At 45.1% G+C, this 21,243-nt stretch overlaps 2 protein-coding genes across 5 annotated transcripts in view; one reads left to right on the top strand and one right to left on the bottom strand.

The window, feature by feature from the left end:
* The window catches only part of HPS5 (HPS5 biogenesis of lysosomal organelles complex 2 subunit 2), a 47,925-nt gene extending 27,083 nt beyond the window's left edge, over positions 1–20,842 (bottom strand). For 2 of the 4 annotated variants that reach the window (XM_014602213.2, XM_059722608.1), the window contains exons 1-8: positions 20,521–20,600; positions 8,882–9,050; positions 7,881–7,991; positions 5,512–5,576; positions 4,629–4,821; positions 3,536–3,669; positions 1,452–1,667; positions 202–273 (exon numbers count right to left, since the gene is read on the bottom strand). In XM_014602213.2, the coding sequence (XP_014457699.1) occupies positions 202–273; positions 1,452–1,667; positions 3,536–3,669; positions 4,629–4,821; positions 5,512–5,576; positions 7,881–7,991; positions 8,882–8,989 (899 nt within the window). In that variant the 5' untranslated portion in view covers positions 8,990–9,050; positions 20,521–20,600. Of the gene's footprint in view, positions 1–201; positions 274–1,451; positions 1,668–3,535; positions 3,670–4,628; positions 4,822–5,511; positions 5,577–7,880; positions 7,992–8,881; positions 9,051–20,520; positions 20,601–20,758 lie in introns of those variants that run through there. The other 2 variants (XM_014602214.3, XM_006263487.4) reach the window with 2 other exon arrangements.
* A 225-nt stretch (positions 20,843–21,067) lies between these two features.
* GTF2H1 (general transcription factor IIH subunit 1) overlaps positions 21,068–21,243 on the top strand; it is a 33,423-nt gene continuing 33,247 nt past the window's right edge. Inside the window, exon 1 of the mRNA XM_014602217.3 lies at positions 21,068–21,175. The gene's annotated coding sequence lies outside the window, so the exon portion shown is untranslated. The remainder of the gene's footprint in view (positions 21,176–21,243) is intronic.

The following is a 21,243-nucleotide window of genomic DNA, read 5'->3' as shown; positions in this document are numbered from 1 at the left end:
CCTCAGAGCTCATCACTACAACACTCTTACCATCATGTAGCTAAATGCAGGAATTTGTGGAGAAAAAAACCCCAGAAGACAGTTCTTGCAAATGTTATATGCTAGTGTGTTAGAAAATAGATAACAGACTTAGAAGTCTATCAAATGATTAAGATAGGTTTGTAAAACCTAAATTTTGTTAATAAAAGTCTTAATACTCACGTCAAATATAACAGCTTTGGGAAAGACAAAGACTGGGGGGAACAGGAAGAAGCATTATACTGAGGATCCGACCTATAAAAAAAAACCCAACCCAAACTGACTAATATATTCTATTTTCAAAATGCATCACACTGATAAGTATTTGAGCCCCCAGTCCTATGAACATTTACAACAAGGGCTTAGCTTACACACCATAAAACACTGCACAGAAGTCACATCCATAAAATTAAGTCACAGGCTACGATTGAAACTCTTGTTATTAGCATCACTGTCGCAATTTCTCTCTAAAGTTAACACTGAGATGATGGATCAAGAACACTTTCAACTACAGAATTGCAACAGGATTCTAAATTCAGGGAACGAGGATGGAAAAGACCATAATCCACCAATGGACCGCAGTCCAAAAAAGTGAACTGCCATTTACAAGAGTTCAAGACCTCTGCTTGGCTTAACAAATGGTTAAAATATTTTTAAATAAAGGTCAAGTCTCAGGTTGTTAAATAAGTTTACCATCATAACGTTTTAGTTGGAAAACAAAATTCTAAAAAAACTGTTTCTCAATATCCTTGAAAGTATTTCCAAAGAATCCATGACCCTTGTACTCCAGCCGAACGTGCTGCAAACAGCATCAGCAAGTAACCAAATAGTTGTCAATTAACTCCTCATTTTCATGTTACATTTATTTCAGATCATTAAAAGCAGCCCTGTAAATTTATACTTTCACACTACAGCAGTGCCATGGAAACTATAATCCATGAAGTCAAAGTTTATTCTTTTAATAAAATGTGCAAAGGCAATTTCCAACTCCTTCATTTAAAGACTAAATCTAAAGCCAAATCTGACTGTTTCATCAAGTTTCTTTATTTCACTCAGGGCTACTGTCTACCTAAAGACATGTAATAAAAATTGACCATTGCTAATTGAAATAACAAGCAATGAAGTATGATTCTGAAAAAATGCAAATCAGTCAAACTGTTTGTGAATCAAAAGCCATTTTTTTTCTTTTTAGAATACCATAACTTTTGAATGCAAGCAGGTAGATGGATTCCATAAAAGCAGCTGAACAAGTGTTTGAGAGTTGCACAATGAAAATGCTAGGCCTGAGAACAAACTACAGTACTCATGTCTTGACTTTTCTTACTACAGCTTGTTATTTTCAAACAGTAACTGTCACAAAAATATTAATGACAAAACAGGGGGGGAAAGCAATCACCATTTAGTTCATCACTAACCATAATCAATACTACTACCTTAGAGTAATGAGAGGGAGAGGAGGTGATGATAACAGCTGTTTGAATTGATGCGTGCTTAGCACCTCTCCTTCAAAGTTCACCTCCCACATCCTTGACCCTGGACGTGCGCAATATATTAATGGCAGCTGGCTCCCTCCACCCTTTCCAACTGGGAAAAAGCAGGCTCCATATTCTCCATCTCTTTCTTTGTTACCAACTTTCCAGAACTTTTCTCTAGTACAGGAAAAAAAATATTCAGACAACATTTAACACTACAAGTTAACACAAGTGGTTTTAACATTTTTCTTGGGCAAACAAATTTACTAGAGAAATATTCACAACCTCAAATTCCAAAAAAAATCTTATTTAATAGAATTGCCTTTACACATAATTTGCAGTTTACCAAAAATTCGGAATGTTTGCATAACACAATTCAACTTTCCATTACTTTTATATACAGGCAGTCCTCGACTTAAGACGTTTTGACTTACAACAAACGGCACTTACAACATTTATAAACTGACTCTGTTTCAACTTTCTGACATCAGTTTCGACTTTACAACGCTTAATCTGATGTGATGCCATGCCAGCGAACAAGTTCGCTGCGTCGCCCACGTCTCTGGAGAACATCTGTCCAAACTTCCTTGTACACTTTCTTTAAGAAAGCAGACAAGACGCCAGAAAAGCCTGCAACCAAGACTCCTGAAAAGACTCCAGCCAAGAACCCTTCAAAAAGTCCAACCAAGAGCCCTTCAAAAAGTCCAGCAAAGTCACCTCAAAGAAGTCCTTCCAAAGCAACGTGATTGCTATTTACAATATAAATGCATTAACATAGCTATAATTACCCACCTACAATTGATTCAAATACAAAATTCTGGGTTATTTTGGGGGAAAATAGGGTATTGACCCCTGGTTCAGGAACCGATCCGCCATTTATAAAATTGTTCCTATGGGAAAATCGGTTCCGAGTTATGATGTTTCAACCTAAGATGTAGTTTTCAGGACCCAATTGTGTCATAAGTCCAAGGACCGCCTGTATGCAGATGTAGTGCATCCTTCTTGCATTTACTGCTTCCACATTTGTTATTTTAAAGCACCACGAAAGAGTCTGATTTGACAATAGTCTTCAAATACCTGAAGGGCAATAATAGAGAGGATAGAGATAGACTTTTCTCCACGGCTATAGGGGAGAGGACTAGGAGCAATGGACTTGAACTGCAGCAGAGGAAATTTAGGATGGAGATCAGGAGGAACTTTCTGATTATGAGGGTAGTCAAACATTGGAACAGGCCACCTAGAGAAACTGTGAAATCTCCATCCTTGGAAATTTTCAAGAACAGGTTGGACATATACTCGGCTGGGATGGTTCAGTCAGGGGGGGGCACGCGCTGGACTAAATGACCTTGAGCAGGGGGCTGTACTAGATGACTTTATAAGGTCCCTTCCAGCCCGACATTCCTATGATCCTATAAAAGGAAAAAACTTCTTGTGAAAAACAGTGGTCTGAAAGATTTAATTTGTTTGTTCAAAAACTTCCTTTTATAAGGAATACTGCACAATAATTACAGCTCTATATATAAGTAGTGCATTTGTAATGAAAATCCCTCTCCACTGCATTCATTTGGATGTGAAGTAAGCTTTTTATTTTACCTGAGAAGCTAAAATAATTTCTTTGAGGGAACAGACTGATGACTATTTGCCAAACCAGGTGGACAATCTCTTATCTAAAAAGATCTACATAGTAGATGGTTCAGTTCTCTCGAGCTGTCTGCCCTAGTGTAATACTGCCAAGAGTGTAAAGACTAAAACACTACTGGTCTAAAAGTCTACAAAATTAAAGCTATAATTCACTTTAAAGCCATGAAACTCAGTTCCCAAGAAGAGATGCATAAATAAAAACCCAAAAGGTGGATAACAGTGTAAAAGGCCTGCGTTTAAACTGAAATAATGCAGGTATGTCTCTTAATTGATGAGTATGCATGACAGTGTTTGGTAATTTCTAATGATAAAATTAGAAAAAATATTTCTCAGCATATCTATCTGAATTACAGTCTCAAATTTTAACAAATAACCAGTATCTTTGCAGTTAGAGCATAACCTACCTCTCTGTATCACATAAGTAGGTGCGAGTGAGTGAAGAGATGAGCAATCTTCCATCCATATAATCAAGCTGAACTACCCGGGAGTCTACAGTGGTTACAATTTGAACTGGAAACATCACAAAAGCAGCAGCTGCCTAAAGAAAAACAAAAGCAATACAGATTTGGTCTTAATATTCCATAAAGCCTGTATTATTGCAAAATTTAGGTGGCAAAATTAAGTGTTCAAACAAAGTTGTTTGTGTATAACAACAGATCCTATGAAGAGGGCAAAGCTGAGTTAACACAATGAATTCCCCTCGATAAAATAAGGCTCTGATGCTATGGATGTTTACATGTGCATTAGGCCTGTGTGAAGTGGCTAGTATTCGCTTCAGATTCAGCCGATTTGGGGGACAGTGATTCGGTTCGGTGATTCATTGAACACCTTCAAGAGAAAATTGGATGCTTATCTTGCTGGGATCCTATGACCCCAGCTGACTTCCTGCCTTTCGGTTGGGGGGCTGGACTCAACGATCTTCTGAGGTCCTGTCCAGCCCTAATGTCTATGAAATCTATGAAACTTCCAGCGGGAGAAGTGCAGCCAAGGCTGTGACAAAATATAAGACCACTCTGCGCACGCCCTCCACAGTTATGTAAAAGCTTCAATAAATGGTGGGTTTCTTTCAGTTACCCAAGACTAACTGAAGTAACAATGAGATTGACATTTTGGACTTATGCAGACCTCTAGAAAAAGGTCTTATCCCTATGCAAAATGTTTAGCCAGAAATCAGTGCTTCTGAGAGGTGCAATTTAGCACTTCAAACAAAGTTGAATGCTACCGTAATATCTGAAATAATATTTATGTTATAATGCCACTTTCTAGATTAGCTGTAGGTAAAGAGACAAGAGCCGAACAGAATATTTATACCAAATTTAAATTCTGAAGAAACTAACTCTTCACTCCTATTTTGTCACTAAAGTGTCCAGAACTTCAGAATTCATCAGCAAACTCTCACTCATTCTTTTTTTTATTAACAGAGACACAGATTCTATATGCCTGCCCACGAGATTCTCTCAGCTCAAATCTCTCTCAAGAAACCAAGTAACATTTTACCTTTCCTTGTTTGGATGTATTAATCTTGATGGCAGATACTTTCCCCACATGATCTCCCACAAAAACTCGAAGGGCAGCTGTATCCCAACAGAGAGCTGTGACCTTTCTGCCTTTATGCTCAGAGGAAACATAAATCCGTTCCGGCTTCCCACGACGTTCTTGATTCAATTCCCAGACTACAACAAGGCCTTGACTGTAGTAATTAGGAGAAATTGAGAATTTTAAAAGAACATTTCTGCTAGTAGTGAAGTAATGCTCCTTTCCCATCAGCAGTCAAAGCAAAGAATTCACTTTAATTTAGGTTGTGTGTTTGCATTTTCTGCTTGTGAATAGACCAACAATTCAGAAGAGTTGCACACTTAACCAAGAAATGGGAGCAACAAATATCCATAGATCATCCCACCAAAAATGTATGAGTACAACCTGAAGGGTTCCTGACTTAGCCACTAAATCCTAAGCCAAAACTAGCAATCAGGGTGCCAAGTGTAAACAAAATAAGTAACTAGCTGAATTTCAAACATTTATCTTGTATTAGCTATCAATGTCACTATCAAGTACATGAAATATTTCCCCAGGATGTCAAACTGTCTCAGACCTGTCTTACGGGGAAAGGATCTGACACAGCTATTATGGAAGAAGCTCTTTTGCAATAGTTCCCCCATTTAGCTATTTTCTTCTGAAATAAATCACTTTTATTATTCAGTTTTAGTCCAGACTGATTAGTCCAGAACAGACTTTCCACAAAGGAAGCTGCTGCAGTCGCTTTGCCATTTAAATTCCCTGTGCAAATAAGGCCTAAGCAAATTAACAAGGCAGCAACCCAGAAAAACTGTTTCATGGACTTGGGTAGTAGTATAAGTTATTTCCCTAGTAAATCTCTCACCTGGTGGCTACAGCAACATAATCTTCATCATGTAAACAACAGGAAACCTGGGAAATGGCACCCTCCTGATGTAAAAAAGACCAGTCAAGCATTGAAGTGAAAGCAAATCCAAAAGCAATAGTACAGTTAGTTTTCAGTACATATAATTAGGTTTCACTACCTACAGTGGGTGCTACAAGGCTTTTTCCCTTCCTCAGAAGCACAGGGATTGACTGGAGCGTGCTGGTGTTTCTGCTGGGACTAAAAAATCTAGAGGTTTCTATCTAGGTCTTGCTCCTCCACCCAGAGTCAAACCAAGCACCTGACTTGGGATCAGGAAGGAATTTTCCTCCATGGTCAGACTGGCACAGTTTGTACATATTTTTGCCTTTCCCTGTAGCAAAGACATGGACCTCTTGCTTGATCTCTTGATCGTATTTTAACAACTGCTTCCTGTCATTCCAGACACAAGATGTTGACAGTGTCCCTATCCCCCTACATTAGGGAGTTTTTGATGTTTCAGGTGATCATGGCCGTTATTTGTATGACGGAGTTGTTCCCTAAGTTTTTAAGAACAGGTTAGACAAACATTTATCAAGGATGGTTTCCTTGATGGAAATAGGACATAGGGATGATCCTGCCCTGAACAGAAAGCTCGACTCAGTGACCCCCTGAAGTAACTTACAGCTCTACTTTTCTATGATTCGATACAGCTTTTGTTCTCTGCCTACAAACTAAAAAAAAAGAAATAAAACTCAGTAGCTACTTCCAAATGCTCCTGGATTCCAAGGCTTTGCCTCCTGTTTAAACTGTATTAAACAGTGAACTCATTATGAAAACGGGGTTCACGTGAGAGCTTTGGACTGTGAAACCTTGTCCAAATCCACTAAGCAGAAAGAGCAGGGGCCATAGAAATGAAGACCCCTGCTTGCATCTCTCTCACTACTTTCACTTAAGATTAGGTTTCATAGATGATCAGAATACAATTTTCACAGCCGTTCAAGCCTTACGCTTACGAAGTTTGCTTTGATGTTTTAGACAACTGCCAACAAAAAAACTTCAGTTTAAACCACAAACTCATTTCATCAACCAGTGCTAGATAGACCATAATATTTTCTGATTGCTGCTTATCTATACTGGATTCCACACTGATGGACCAAAGGAGAACAACATCTTAAATCATTCCAAACTGCAAAGACAATCCAGTCCACCCATCAGCAATTTTAACACTGAAAAAGGTAGCTGGGCATGAAGCCACATGTACTGTCTGTATTAGACAGCTTCCTCTTTGTGCATGCTTCAATTAACTAAGGAGATCTTTTGGCCTTTGAGATAATCAGAAATCTGCGGGTATATTTTGAAAAGACTGTAGGCGTGCCTCAACCTGTGGAAAAATTATTTTATGAAAATAGAACTAAGTTAGGTGAAATCCTAACACCAGCTATCCAAGGATACCAATAAAAGCACTATCATGCATAAATAAAAATGCTACTAATTCAGTCCGTCTCCATATGAGCACTGTGCAAGCACTGAATAAAAAGAACAAGATTAACAGCAAATCAGATATTTATACCAGAATAACAGACTAGAAATTTCTGTAATACAGCGATATCACTGTTAGTGGATCATCACTCTACTCTGTATGGCAGCAGTCTTAATACTGGACTTTTTTTTTAAGCAGGACTTTAAAATCTCAATGCCTATAATACCCACAGTATTGAAGATTCCAACAGCACTTTGGATGTACTAACACAGCATTTCCCAGATTATTTAAAAAGCTATGCCCTCCTTCAGGAAAATGAAGTCAATCATATATTATCTACAACCCTGCTGTGTGTTATATATGAGGATACTGTGTAGACTAATACCTTAACAATATGATTCTCATCAAAGCAGTTAAAGAAAGGAAGGAACTAGCTTATATGGATAACAGGGTTAAACTTTAAAGAATCATCATTGTTATGTGAGACAATATGAACTATACTGAATACAACAATGCACAACTCAGACTTGGAATATTCCCAGATACTCCAAATGCCAACAGATATCCCCCCGATTCCACATTTTGAAGGCTTTCTTCTGAATCCTAACTGATAGAAACTTAATTTATGCTGAGTTCTGAATCTGGAGAACAGCTGAGAGATCTGGACTCCTGGTATTGCTCCTTTGTGCCATGCAAAGGGGTGTATAACAACACTTTGGACCACACTATGACTGCATGCAAGGACCTCTGTCTTCAAAACAGAGGAATCAGAACATTTGCTTTATATGGTGATTCAACAGGCTGCACATGCCTGGGAGTTATAAAAGATCCCACTTCCCCATTTCTGCAGTAGAAGTACTGCCCACTCCTGAGCCTGAGGTTTTTGTATGCATTGCTCTAAACTTACCTTATGAGTGAGAAAGAGTCGCTGTTTCCAGCCTTCTTTCTGGATAAGGTTCAAGCCACCACCTGAACTGCCCAGTGCCAGCCATTTCCGAGATGCAGCTATGCATGTGCACTAAAAGAAATACAAGAGTCAACACAGCAGTGTAACTACTTGCTATAATAAATGCAGCAAGTAATAGTCTCTCTTCCCCTTTTCCATTTGTTGGAAAACAGAGCTGGTTGTATGCTTGCTATTTGTACCTAGCCTGGGTGTGCAACACCCTAGCCAGATTATTAAAGCAGTAAGAAAAGCACATTCAGGAGAAAGCAAACAGCAAAAACAAGCAAGTTAAAAAAAAATAAAATACAAAGACAGATATTTTTCCCTCTTGTAAATTCCCTGACAAGCTAATCTCATTAGACTGTATTCACCTATACAAAAGCAAAATATTGTAACACTAGATTAATTCAAAGTGTCCCTAAGTAAAACACAGAAGTTGTCCACAACTATCAAGTTGCTTCAATTTAAGAAAGTCTAATCAATCATTCAATTGCATGGATTGATCAATAATTAATGTTTAAAATCATAAAACAGATATTTGTATTTCAAGTTATTTAAACACCCAAAAACTTTGGAATTAAGTATTGTATATTGCGTGTAGCCAGCTAGTTTGTTCTGAAAATACATCCTAATAATAATAATAATTTACATCAAACATCCAAAATTGTCATCACTTCAGAAATAACCTAGCAATATTCTTCTGTTTATTCCACCGTAGGCAAAACACATCCATTTTTGTTTTATACCAGTCTTAACTCCTCTTCTTCCAAGAGCCCCCTACTCTAGACCATGAAGTTCATATTAAGTCATGATCTGCAACCTGAATAACAGCTTCTAGGACTACACAAATCAAAGTAACTTTATATACATGTTCAGCAAACAGAAGTACAACACAAAAATATTGTTTTCTCCATGTCAATAAGAAAATAACAACAAATTAAATGCAATAGTCATAAACTCACCTTCAGACGACTAGAATCCAACCTGAGTGCAGAAAGCAAAGGATCCAAACACTCAAATTCTGCCAATACATGACTGCAGGATTCTGGTATCATTGGCACAGATGTCATTAACGTACAAAGACTAGCAATATTCACTCATCGGTGCATTGTCATTAGCTTGACACTGTACCTGCAAAAATGAAATTTGAGAATATAATCTCTTTGTCACACAGCAATTTACCTTTCAGTTTTATTTTTCTTCTGAAACTGCTCATCCTAAAACAACAGGGAAACGGAGCTGATCCTGGAACTGGATCCATAACCACCCACAAGGTTAGCCTTATTTGAAACTGAGGGCAAGATTAGGGAGCTAGTTTGCTCTGTCCATAAACCACTGTTCAAACTCAGTTCAGAAACACTGCCCAGCTGAGGGATCTGTAATTTGAATATAATGGTTGATAATCAGTGAATTTACAGTCCTCTACTAAAAAAAGTATTGTGCCAATTTGATTAAAGAACTGATTTTGAATCAGGTAGATTATACCAAAGTAAACCCCTACTGTAACTTGCTTAAACTTGATATTTCATATAAACACAAAAAGTTGCTATAAAAGTTAATACTGGAATTATAGATCCCTGCCCTTGTCAAGATACCTCTGCACACCGTGTTTAATTATGTACTGAATTTTCTACAGAACCTCAACTCCTAAACAGGACAAATAGTACAGAACTGGTGACTAATCAACACTTTTATATAAAAGGTGCACACACACACACACACACACAACCTCTTTTTCAGTGTGTGGCCACATACATAATTTCTTACATGTCATGCAAACCACACAGTAATAACAGTTTTCTTTTGAAATTTCATTTAGGACTTGATGTATAAAAAAAAAAAGCAAGCCATTACAAAGCCAAATACTCAAATGTTAAGCCAAGGTTGCCAAGGCAGTATAATGCAAGGTGTTGTGTTTTTTTAAAGCAAATTAAAAACCAATCCATCCCATAGAACTATCATTACTTCTACATGGGTCATTAAATTGACAAAAAAAACCCTTAAAATCCAAAAAACAAACTTCTATAATAGGGGTGTCAAATACAGGGCCTGCAGACTGGATCCGGCCCGTGGAGCCCTGTCATTTGGCCCCCAGTGCTGCTCATGAGTCTGATCAGACCCACACAGGGCAGTGTCCTCCTGTGGCATGAGGCTGGTCTGCAGGCCAGATCAGGCTCATGGACCCTATCCCCTTCTCTCTGTTTCCCCAGCATACCTGATCCAGCAGCCACTCCAGCCAGTCTAGGGCCTGTGCTGTGTGCAGTGCAAATTCCCATGGGTTGGGGTGGGCACCACATGCGGTGCAGTTTGGCTGGAGTGCCAGAGGCACTTCACATCGTGGCTGTCCTGGCAAGACTGTGCCACATGCAGTGCCCTCCCCAGCCAGTCTGGGACTCACAGTGCCCACTCCTGCCAGCCCAGGACTTGTGCTACATGGGGCAGCCGGAACTGCTGGGGCAGCCACCACATGCAGCCCAACTCCTGCTCCAACTGGTCTCCATCATACACGGCACCCGCCCCAGCCTTCAGGAATCCACAACACATGCATCCTGGGTCCCAGACCAGCTGAAAAAGTTGCTGAATCAGGTATGCTGTGGGAATAGAGAAGGGGAAGAAGAGAAGGTCCACGCGCCTCATCTGGCCTGCAGACCAGCCCCATAACACTCCTATGGCCCATGGGCCAGAAAAGTTTGGCACAAATTAAGTGGCAGCAGCACTAAGCTCTGCCACTGAATTTCACAAATGCTTACTGACATCATAGTAACAGTAGGATTCAGAAAACCTCAGTTCTCCACCAGGACTTAGAAGGAAATGTCTTAAAAACAGACTGAGATTTTTGTTCCTCACCACAAGGGTTAGGGACAGAAATTACACAGAGACCGGCATAAGTGATTGGAAAGTGGTTCAAATCTGTAACGCAACAGAATTTCAGTGCATATAAACTAGGTCTGTGCAAAGCTTCAGTCGCTGATTCGATTTGGAGAAGATTCAGCCTGATTTAGAGGCCGAATCACTGAATCCAAATCAAATCGGGAGACAAAAAAATCCCCTCTGAATCAATTCAGAGCCTCCGAATCGATTTGGAAAACATTTGGAAAAAGATTTGGAGACTCGGAAGGCAGCTTTGCAGGGAAACAGAAACTGAGAAGAGGGAGGGGGAGCAGTGGGGAAAAGACTGACATTTGTAGCTGGCCAGTGACTGTGATCTTTCCCAAAGTCCCCTTCCAACCACAGTGCTCTGGGGATGTAGAAACAGCATTTAAGCCTCTTTCTGCAGCCTCTCTCTCCCTTTTGTGAGCTGTTTCTGCCTGAGCAACAGCATCTGAAAGGTACTACTGGACTGGCTTGGCTTCCTAGTCAGTCTCCTGCTAGTCTCTGTTCTTGCAAAGGCTTGGATACAGCCTAATTACCCCTACCTAGAATCCCTCTACTTATCCCTATCCAATCCATTTCTTTCAATTTATTCTTCCCCCAAAAACATCTTATTTGTTCATGTTATTTTTTCCCCTCACACTTTTTAAAAAGAAAGCTGTGTTTTGCCTGACAGCGTGTGATCCATCACCGTGCAGGAAAGCACATACATTATACATACTCTCACGCAACGCCATCCCTTGGGGAGGGAGGGGGGGAAGTGAATCGGGGTGACTGCCTCAGGCACCATGCTTTGGGGGGCCCCACAGAGCTGGGCAGAGCAGCCACGGCGACTCTGCGCTGCTGCCAGCTTCACATCTGGCTGCTCAGCACCTCCCCTCACCCCGCCTAATCCACCACTGGATTCCTCGCGGCAGGGGCAGGACCCCGCACAGGCTGATTTGCTCTGGGTCCTGCACCCTGCTCATGTCATCTCTGCTCACACACATACAGTAAACAGAGAAGAAAAAGACATAGTAGTTACACACACATATAGTAAACAGGGAGAAGAGATATTACAATTGCGCGCACACACATCTTCCAGCACAGCAAACATTATGAAGCGTGCTGCAAAGGCAGGTGCCAGGTCTTCTGACAGGGGAGGGAGAGGGGCTAGGGGGAGAGCTGCAAGTTCCTCCCTCCTCCCCCCCACCACCCCAAACATCCTCTTTCCTGGCAGCAGAGTCTTCTGCTGCCAGTGGGAGCAAGGAGGTGGGAGCAGTACTTGTCCCTGCACCACCTCCCCTAACAGCAGAAATAGCCACCAGCACGACAGTCTCCCCCACCCCAATTTTATCTCCCAGTCTCTCAGTGCCAGAGGAGGAGCTAGATCTGGAAGCAGGGGAGCTCACTGCCCTAACAGAAGAAATTCTGGGGAACAAGGGGGAATCCGAGTTGTGCTCTGTACCCCTCAAAGTTCCCCTAGAGTCAGGTCTCCTTCTCCAAAAGGCACCTCAGAGAAGGTTGTGGGGGCAGGTGGCTCAGATTCCCCTGTTGTTGTGACTTTGCCTGCTGAGGGGGATAAGGCAGGATCCCCACCCTCAACCCAGAAGCAGGGGGATAGTGTAGTGGGGGATCATTTGGAGGTGGCACATGATCCCAGGTATGCTACCTGCCAGCACTGCCGAAGACAGATCAGCTGGGGCAAGGAAGTGAAACACTTCACCACCACGGCAATGCTGCTTCATCTCAGGAGGCCACACCCCTTTGGCCCTTGTTCCTCCTCAGCCTGGCACCAGTGGGAGCTTGCCCACAAAGAAGTCCCCCTCTCATTCCAAAGCCCCCCTCCCCACGAAGCAGAGGCAGGCCACCCTGGAGCAGCGGGGGAAACCCGCAAACAAAGGGGGATGCATTGCAAGGGCAAGCAAGGCCACCCAGACCACTGGGGAGATGCTTGCTCTGGATGGACAGCCCTTCTCCTTAGTTGAGCAACCAGGGTTCAGGTGGCTCATGGCCCCATCATACTGCATGCCCATATGCACCACCTTCAGCAAGACGGTGGTGCCTTCCCTGTATGAGGCATGCAGGGAGTACTTGAGGAAGAAGCTGCACAAGGCAGGTCCGCAGGTAGCCTTGCAATTCACCTTGGACATCTGGAGCAGCCAGGGTGGAAATCATGCCTACCTCTCCCTCATGGGGCACTGGTACGATCAGTCAGGCTGTCGGTGGGCTCTCCTTCAAGCGGAGGTGATGGACAAGTCCCACACGGCAAGGGAGATCACGGTGGCCATAAACCACATGGTGCAGGGGTGGCTCATTGAGCAGGGAGAGCTCACCTGCGGGTTCATGGTCACCAACAATGGGGCCAATATGGTCAAGGCAGTGCATGATGCCTTTGTTGGCATCTGCCAGGTGGCACACAAGTTCCACCTCATAGTCAGGGATGCCTTGGAGGGGGACAGGGCTGCTGGTGAGGGCGCCATCACACCACCCAGCTAATTTCAGAATGCAAGAAGGTGGCAGGCTACTTCCACTGCAGCATCAAGGGGAGCAAGATGCTAAAGGATCAATAGGCAGAGCTGAGTATCCCGCAGCACAAAATCATACAGGATGTGGAGACTCGGTGGAACTCCACCTACCTGGTGCTAGAAAGGCTGGTGGAGCAACAGAAGGCCATCCATGAGATGGCCTTGCTCAAGGAGATTGCGATCAGTGGCCCCCTTAACAAAGCAGCGTGGAATACCATCTCCCAGATCTTGGTAGTCCTCAAGCTGTTTCTTGAGGTCACCGAGACCCTGGACTGCAACCCCTTGGCCTATTGGACAACCTGCAGCTAGATGTGGCAGGATCTGGCCACGGTTGCCCACAAACATCTGTCCTGTCCACCGACCAGTGTTCCAAGCAAGAGGGTGTTCAGCATTGCTGGAGATATTGTGACACCCCAACACACCTCCTTGGATCCTGGTTTGATGGAGCAGCTGGTGTTCCTCAAGGTGAACCTCCTGCTGCTGAGGTCCCCTAAGCTACACCTGCATATGGAGCGAGTGCCACCCTCCTCACTGTCTGCACCTATTTCCTTTTTTCTTTTTTTTTAAATCACTTAATGCTCCGCTCTCAGAGCTGGAGGCGGCACTCACTGCATCACCAGCCAGCAGGGGAAGAACATCTCCCTGCTGAGCTCCCATGTCAGGACGAACTTGGAGGTATGGATGGGGCTATGGGGAAGCAGCAGGCCTCAGGTCCTGGGTATGACCTAAAACTGCACCCTGCCAGAGTTGGGAGGCCTGGTGGAATTGCCAGTGGCACAGCAGCCCCCAAGAGATGCCAGGACTGAGCATCTCCCTGGTGAAAGGTGCCTTATAACCTCCAGCCACCACACGCACACACAGTCCTGGCTAGGGAAAGACCAGACCTGTAAGATCTTTGACAGGCCTGAGGCTTGCTGGTTGTAGTGGAGTTATGAGACTCCAGGTCAGCTTAGCTGCCTGGGATGCCATCTGTGAGGCATGGGCTGCAGTGTTAAGGGAGGTATGGAGCTGCGGAACAGATGTCATCCCTAGACATCAGAGGCCTAAATGGGCAGCCTCCCATTTGGGTAACATTTGAATCGGTTTTCCATCAAGGCGTGGCAGGAGGCTGTTCCAGAAACAGGTGGGCAGGCCAAAATCTCACCTGCACCGGGAAGGACCCCTGTTACAAGCTACCATCCCTGCTGGTTTCATCCTACTCTGCCTTAACACACACAAGGCAGACAAGGGTCTTTGGGTCAATCTTATATCTTGTATTAGACCAACTGAATAGCTGGAGAAATATATCTTAGCAAGCTTTTGGGTTTAAAATCCTATCAGGCTAAGGAAGCATCTGCAGTTGGTGTGTGCTCTTCCTAGATGGAAGGAATAGTAAAGAAGCCAGAGGCTGGCATGCAACGCAGGCAATAAAACCAGCCAGTGAAAACGTAAATTGAGGTGTCAGGGGGTAAAGGACAGGCCAAGGTGGAGGGATAGGGGAAGGGGGATGTAGCAGGTAAAAGTAGAGAGGTATCTGGGGAGTCAGATGTCAGGCAGGTTATAGTGTATCATAAATCCAATGTCTATAACGAGTCCATGAGTTTCTGTATCTAGGAGGCTGATGAAGTGAAGTTCATAGGCTTGTCTGTGAAAAGTGGTTTGTAAATTCCCTTTGAGGATTAGGCCTGAGAGACTGGAAACAGAGTGGCTTTCTTGTGAGAAATGTGCCCCCACAGGTAGTTGAGTATTCTTGTCTGAATGCACACCGGAAATCTATTACACTGTGGTGCCCAGTTGTTGCTTGCTGTCTCCTACCTATTGTCCATCAGGGCATTTGGTGCACTGGATGAGATATAGAACGTTTCTGGATTTGCAGGTATAAGATCCAGGAATAGTGATGGTTCTGTTCTGGGGTGTAGTAACTGTGGGGGTACTGGAGATATGTTGGCAGGTTTTGCATTTCTTGTCATGGCATGGTCTGGATCCATTTGGTGTGTTTTGGGCTGTAGGAAGTTGGCTTCTGGTGATAAAGTTAGTGAGGTTCAGTGATTGTTTGAATTTCCAAACCACTTTTCACAGATGAGCCTATGAACTTCACTTTATCAACCTCCTAGATACAGAAACTCATGGACTCAATACAGACATTGGCTTTATGACATACTAAAACCTCCCTGACATCTGACTCCCCAAGTACCTCTGCACTTTTACCTGCTACATCCCCCTTCCCCACTGCAGCCTGTCTCTCACCCCCAATGCCTCAATTTATATTTTCGCTGACTGGCTTTCTTGCCAGCATTGCATGCCTGCCTCTGGCTTCTTTACTATTCATTCCATCCAGGAAGAGCGCACACACCCCAACTGCAGATGCTTCCTCAGCCTCACAAAGGGTTTTTAAACCCAAAAGCTTGCTAAGATATATTTCTCCAACTACTCAGTTGGTCTAATAAAAGATATCAGAGGTACCCTCAACTGGTCTGTGCTGGGGCCAGGATCCAAAGGGAGGTCAAAGGGCCAGAGGCCCACCATGAGGAATGCCCAGAGCAAGAGGCTTGGGATTCTGACTGGCCTGAAGGCAGGCCCAGGGCCTAAGGGGAAGCCAAAGGTCCCAGAGAGGGGACCACAGCTGGAGAGGGTGAAGGAAACAATCTGTGAGGCATAGGCTGCAGTGTAAAAGGAGGTACGGAGCAGCGGAATGGATGTCACCTCAAGATACCTAAATGGGCAGCCTCCCACCTAGGAAACATCTGCATCAGTTTTCCATCAAGGCATGGCAGAAAAAGAGGGCCGGGCAGCTGGCCCAGAAATAGGTGGGCAGGCAGATACCTAATCAGCACCAGGAAGTCCCCCTGTTACAGGCTACCATCCCTGCTTGGTTTCATCCCGCTGTGCCTTAGCGCACACGCAAAGTCACACGTCACGAGTTTTGCTTTGAACATTTTGAGGTGGAGTTTCCCAGAAACCTCTGCATCTAACTCCTTGAAACTTGGCAGGCTTCATGCCCTCAGAAAAGGCTACCATCCCTGCTGTTTTCACCCAAATCTGCCAAAAAATGATAAAAGTATAGGCAGTTCAGTGATTCCCCATTATAGTCTATGGCTGAATACCCAATCTCTCCAAATCAGCGCTGAATCTTCTGAAGCCGATTTGGTTGAATCAATTTGGGACAGTGATCTGAATCCGAATCGAATACTTCCCTATTCACATAGGCCTAATATAAACCATTTTCAAAATGACAGACACTGGTTTAAGATGAACCTGGATGGATGCAGTATCAGACTAACTGATTTAAGTTAAGTCAGTTTATTGAACTTCTGTCCTAGATCCCCTTCAGATTCAAGTGAACTCACAGTCCTGCAACATCCTAGGATGCTTTGCACCACCCCCACAACCTCCTCCCTCCCTTGCAGGGTGGGCAGGCTAGCCTCAGCCCAAGCTGTCTGCTCCAGCCAAATAAGAAGGTTTGCTCTAGTGCTCCACTGCTTCTGGCCTGGGCCACCACAGGCAGGTGGCTGCATTTCTGGAATCAAAAGTGAATGTCTATTCACTGACTTATCAATTTAATCTACACATTATAGGCTAATCTGTGAAGACTGAATTGACTCCGCCTCAGACTTTTTTGACTGTCTACACTTAGACAAAGTGTCTTAGAGGAGATTTGGTCCAACAATAAAAGAAATATCACAACCCCACTCATGTACACAGTGTAACAAACTGATATCATCATACTTAACTGCTTAATCAAATATATTTTATCAAAGATCTGAATACCTCCACTTCCATGGAATCAGCAATTCAAATAATGCTTGAATTCAGATTTACATATACATACTTATTTGTAGTTCCAAGAATTATGAAAATAACCAAGCCAAGACAGAAACCAGCTAAACTACAAAAGGCCTCAATATATCCTGGAAGTGAAGAGGTTCAACTTTTTATATAAAAGCCTTTTTAAAGAAAACTGTACCAAATATTTAGCAGGGGACTTGATGTGCTACAGATCAAAATAATTAGGGTTTGCCTATATAGGGACTGTAATTGGCATAATTATCTTGATAACAGTCCATGAAGATGCACTTATTTCAGATTATGAGTGGTATAATGGCTTGAGGACAATCTAATCATGCCAGTTATGCTAGCATAACTTCCCTATATGTGCAATCTTATGTCAGATTAAGAAAATTACAGTGCATGGCCCCAGGACTAAAAAAAGCTATGCTCTTTAATGTAAATTTAATGTAACCAGTGCTCATTAAACACACAACATGTCAGTACTAAGGCACTAGTATTGACAGAGCTGCATAATGCAGAGGTGGCCAACCTGTGGCATGAGTGTAACTGGCAGCCTCTGTGCACAGCATCTGGCAGATCAAGAAAGGACAGGTAGCACAGCAGTCAATAGGGCAGGAAGCAGAAAGCAGAGCAGATCAGGCAGAGAAAGGGAACCAAAGTGGCATTTGAGGGAGGGCACAGGGCTAATTTGTGGTACACCTGCCAAAAAAGTTTGCCCCCACTGGCATAATACATCAGCGCTGCTTAAAACACTATCAGGACTGCACAACTGCCAGCCCTGAAAAAAGGAGCCGACAGCAACCACAAAATGGATTAGTTCCCAATATTTTTCTAACAATAGCTCTTTGACAGCTACTTCCCCCTCACTGTGCAGACTGTTATGAGAAGTACAGATAACTGCAACTGTTGACTCTGTAAGCATGCACTTAAGAGTACAATGAAGTTAAAGTAGTGAGTGGGGCTAAAAGGAACCACATGCTTATGAAGTTTATGTGCCGGACTGATGGGCAGATAACTTTTGCTTGTTACAACACAATCAGCAAACCTGGCACATGAAGCGAATTAGATGCTTAATGAATAATGGATCAATGGAATTCACTGCACGCCAGTCAAAGGGTGAATGCAGACAGGATCTTGGTTTCAAGACAATTTAGACCTGTTACCCACAAAATCAGCCAGATTTTTTTGAACGCTATTAGCCAGAGTACCCTCAGCCCTAAAAGCAGGAAGTGAAAGTGTTGGCAAACACATGGCACAGGTGTAAAAGTTTTGGGCCCTTGAATTCCGTAGCCAATGGGAAAAAGATGTTGAGTAGATAACCTATGTAACCTAAGGAAGCAGAGGTCTACAACAGATTAGATTTCAAAGTGGGGAAGTAGGCACTCTGAGCATTTTTACACATGCTCCAGGGGGTGGGGGGCTTTAATTAAAACAGCTCCAAGAGCCACTCTAATTAAAGCACCCGGAGCATCTCGTGTATCAGCATCCCCATGCTTCAAAGTGGCAGTAGGGGTGCTTTACCTAAAGCTCATTAAACGAGCTTTAGATAAAGCGCCCCCACCACCATTTTGAAGCATGGGGATGCTGATACACAAGACGCTGAGGCTGGCTGGAATACAGTAATTACCATGCTCCAGCAGGCTCGAATAATTGTGTACCACAGGGGCTCCCAACGCGTGGGCCGCAAAGGGTTGGCCGCCGGACCGGAAGTGACTGCAGACTGGCAAACAGCAGACTGGAAGTGACTGGAACACTGAGGATCAGCAGCCAACCCTTTTTAATCCTGAGTATAAAAAAGGGTTGGCTACCTGTCTGCAGTTTGCTGGTCACTGCTGGTCCACAGTTTGCCGCTCACTTACAGTCCGTGGTTTACCGGTCCTCAGCATAAAAATGTTAGGAACCCCTGGTGTACCAGATTAAGAGTTTGCTTCTATGCACTGTAATTATACACTTCCAGTTCATGGACAGGCACCCTCTGTAAACAGTGCCTCCTATACCATAAACATGATAAAGCCTGGGAAGACTAGGAACCAACAAACATCCCAAGAGGGGCAAAAGATGTATCACTGTCAAGATGAATAAAGGGGGGGGGGAGATATAATTCATAAGCGAACAAGCAAAAGTGAGGACTGGACCTCTGTTCCACCTGCCATGAAGAACAGAGAAGACTCCTAAATGCCTGGCCAGCTGCAGGGAGACACTGCCCCCAGGGCCATAGAAGACTTATGCAAGGTTTCTGGTGTATAACAACTTCAGCAAAGCTTTCTGTTGTTTCTTTGCCTTATGCTTCAAATTGTCAACTGCTGCATTCAATAAACGCTCTCTTCAGAGAAGGGACTGTTTCTGCCCAAGCTGTTTTCATCCTTTCAGTGCCACCACCTAGCCAGTACCAGCCCAGCCTCTCGCTTCTTTATAATGCATGCCATCCAAGAACCAACTACAGACCAACTGTAGATGCTTCCTCAGCCTGACAAAGGGCATTTAAACCCAAAAGCTTGCTAAGAAGAATTTTTCAAACTATTTGAGGTGGTCTAACAAATGATACCAGATTTACCCAAAGAACCCTGACCACCTAGCCACTAACACAAGGGGAGGCACGAAACTGTTTTGCTCCCCTCACAGCTAGGGCCAGGCCTGGGTAGAGGAGGGCTAAATCCCAGGTGGCTTCACAAGGACTCCCAGCTGAACCTGCTGTCTTGGTGTGGTCTTTGCTGCCCACAGCACGGCCGTCTGCTTTCAGCCTGCAAGGGCAGAGCACGAAGGACTCCCGCCCGTCTGGACGGGCTCAGGCAGCACGTGACAGGGCTCCGAAAGAGCCAAGTCTCAGGGAGACGGAAGGAAAAGGCATCTCCGGGCCACTGGGCTACAGCCAAACCAAGCCTAGCCGTGCTCCCCACCAGCCCCCAGGGCCCGCTCGCTCGCTCCCATCCCACCCTGGCAGCCCCCCAGCCTCTGGGTGCTGAGCCAGCCTCCAGCTGCACCCTCTGGGGCTCGTGAGCCATCAACTCAAGTGCCTGATGAGCAGGGATCCTGGTTTTCTCCGATTTAAAAAAATCCAAAGTTTTCTGATTAAAAAACAAAAACAAAACACAGCCCCAAAACCACATTTAATCATGGAAAACATGAAACACCACTTCACAGACAGACAGACACGCCCACACAGAGTGGCATTTCGTTTTAATCACAGAAAAATATGGATTTGGCCAGGTTTTTTAAAGTCAGAAAATGTTTGGATTTTTTTCTTAATCAGAGAAAACCAGGATCCCTGCTGCTGCTGCGAGCCCCCCGCCCCCAGGGGGCACAGAGAGGAAGGAGGCTCGGGCAGAGCAGGGCTCAGGCAGGGGGAAGGGGGAAGCTAAGCAGCACAAGGCGCCCCGGCAGCAGCACCCAATCAGAGACGGCGCCGCGCGCCCCCACCCGCCAGCCGCGCGCCCCACACGCCACGCCGCACTCACCCCGCCGCCAGCAGCCCGTGCCCATCAGCTGCTCCTCGCTCAGCCCCGCCCCCTCCGAGCGTGGCACCACGTGATTCCCTCCGCTCCTCCCCCCCGCTGCGTCACCCCGCGCGGGAGGGGAACGGCTGTGCGTCAGACGCACGGTACGGGCCCCGCTCACGTGACTCGCACGCTCCTTTCCCCACCCCCCTTCCTCCCCCCTCGGGCCGTTGGTCCGGGGAGGTCCCCCTCCCCCCACCTCGGCGTGGCGGCGGCCCTGGCAGCCGGACGGGACGGAAGCGGCAGAAAGGAGCAGCGCCCCCCGCACAGCGAGGCCGGGTGACTGGGGCGGGCGGGACGGGGCGGCGGCCGCCTCCTTCCTACATCTTCACCCCCCCCCGCAGCTCCGGGGTGTCATGGCGACGGGGGCGAGGCTGTCACGTGACCGCGTTCCGGAGAAGGCGCCATGGCGGCCGCGCCACGTGATCCGGCTGCTTCTCGGGTGGGGGCGGGAAGGGGGCTCTCGGCTCGTTCCGGTCACGTGGCCCCCCGCTCTGCACTGCTCTGCGGCCGCCCCATGGCCCAGGCGGCCACAGCCCCCGGCGCCGGCACCGCCCGCCTGTAGCGCCCGCCTCGCCCCGCCGCAGCAGCGCCCTGTGACGCAGCCGCCCGCACGGTAGGAGCCCGGGGAGCGCGGGGCGGATTTAGCAGCCGGGAGGCACGAACCCCCTCCTCCCCTGCAAG

This window comes from Alligator mississippiensis, chromosome 2 (assembly GCF_030867095.1).
Source record: "Alligator mississippiensis isolate rAllMis1 chromosome 2, rAllMis1, whole genome shotgun sequence".
Classification (NCBI taxonomy): domain Eukaryota; kingdom Metazoa; phylum Chordata; order Crocodylia; family Alligatoridae; genus Alligator; species Alligator mississippiensis.
Note: the sequence above shows the minus strand (reverse complement) of the source record. Positions and strands in the feature narration are given on the sequence as shown.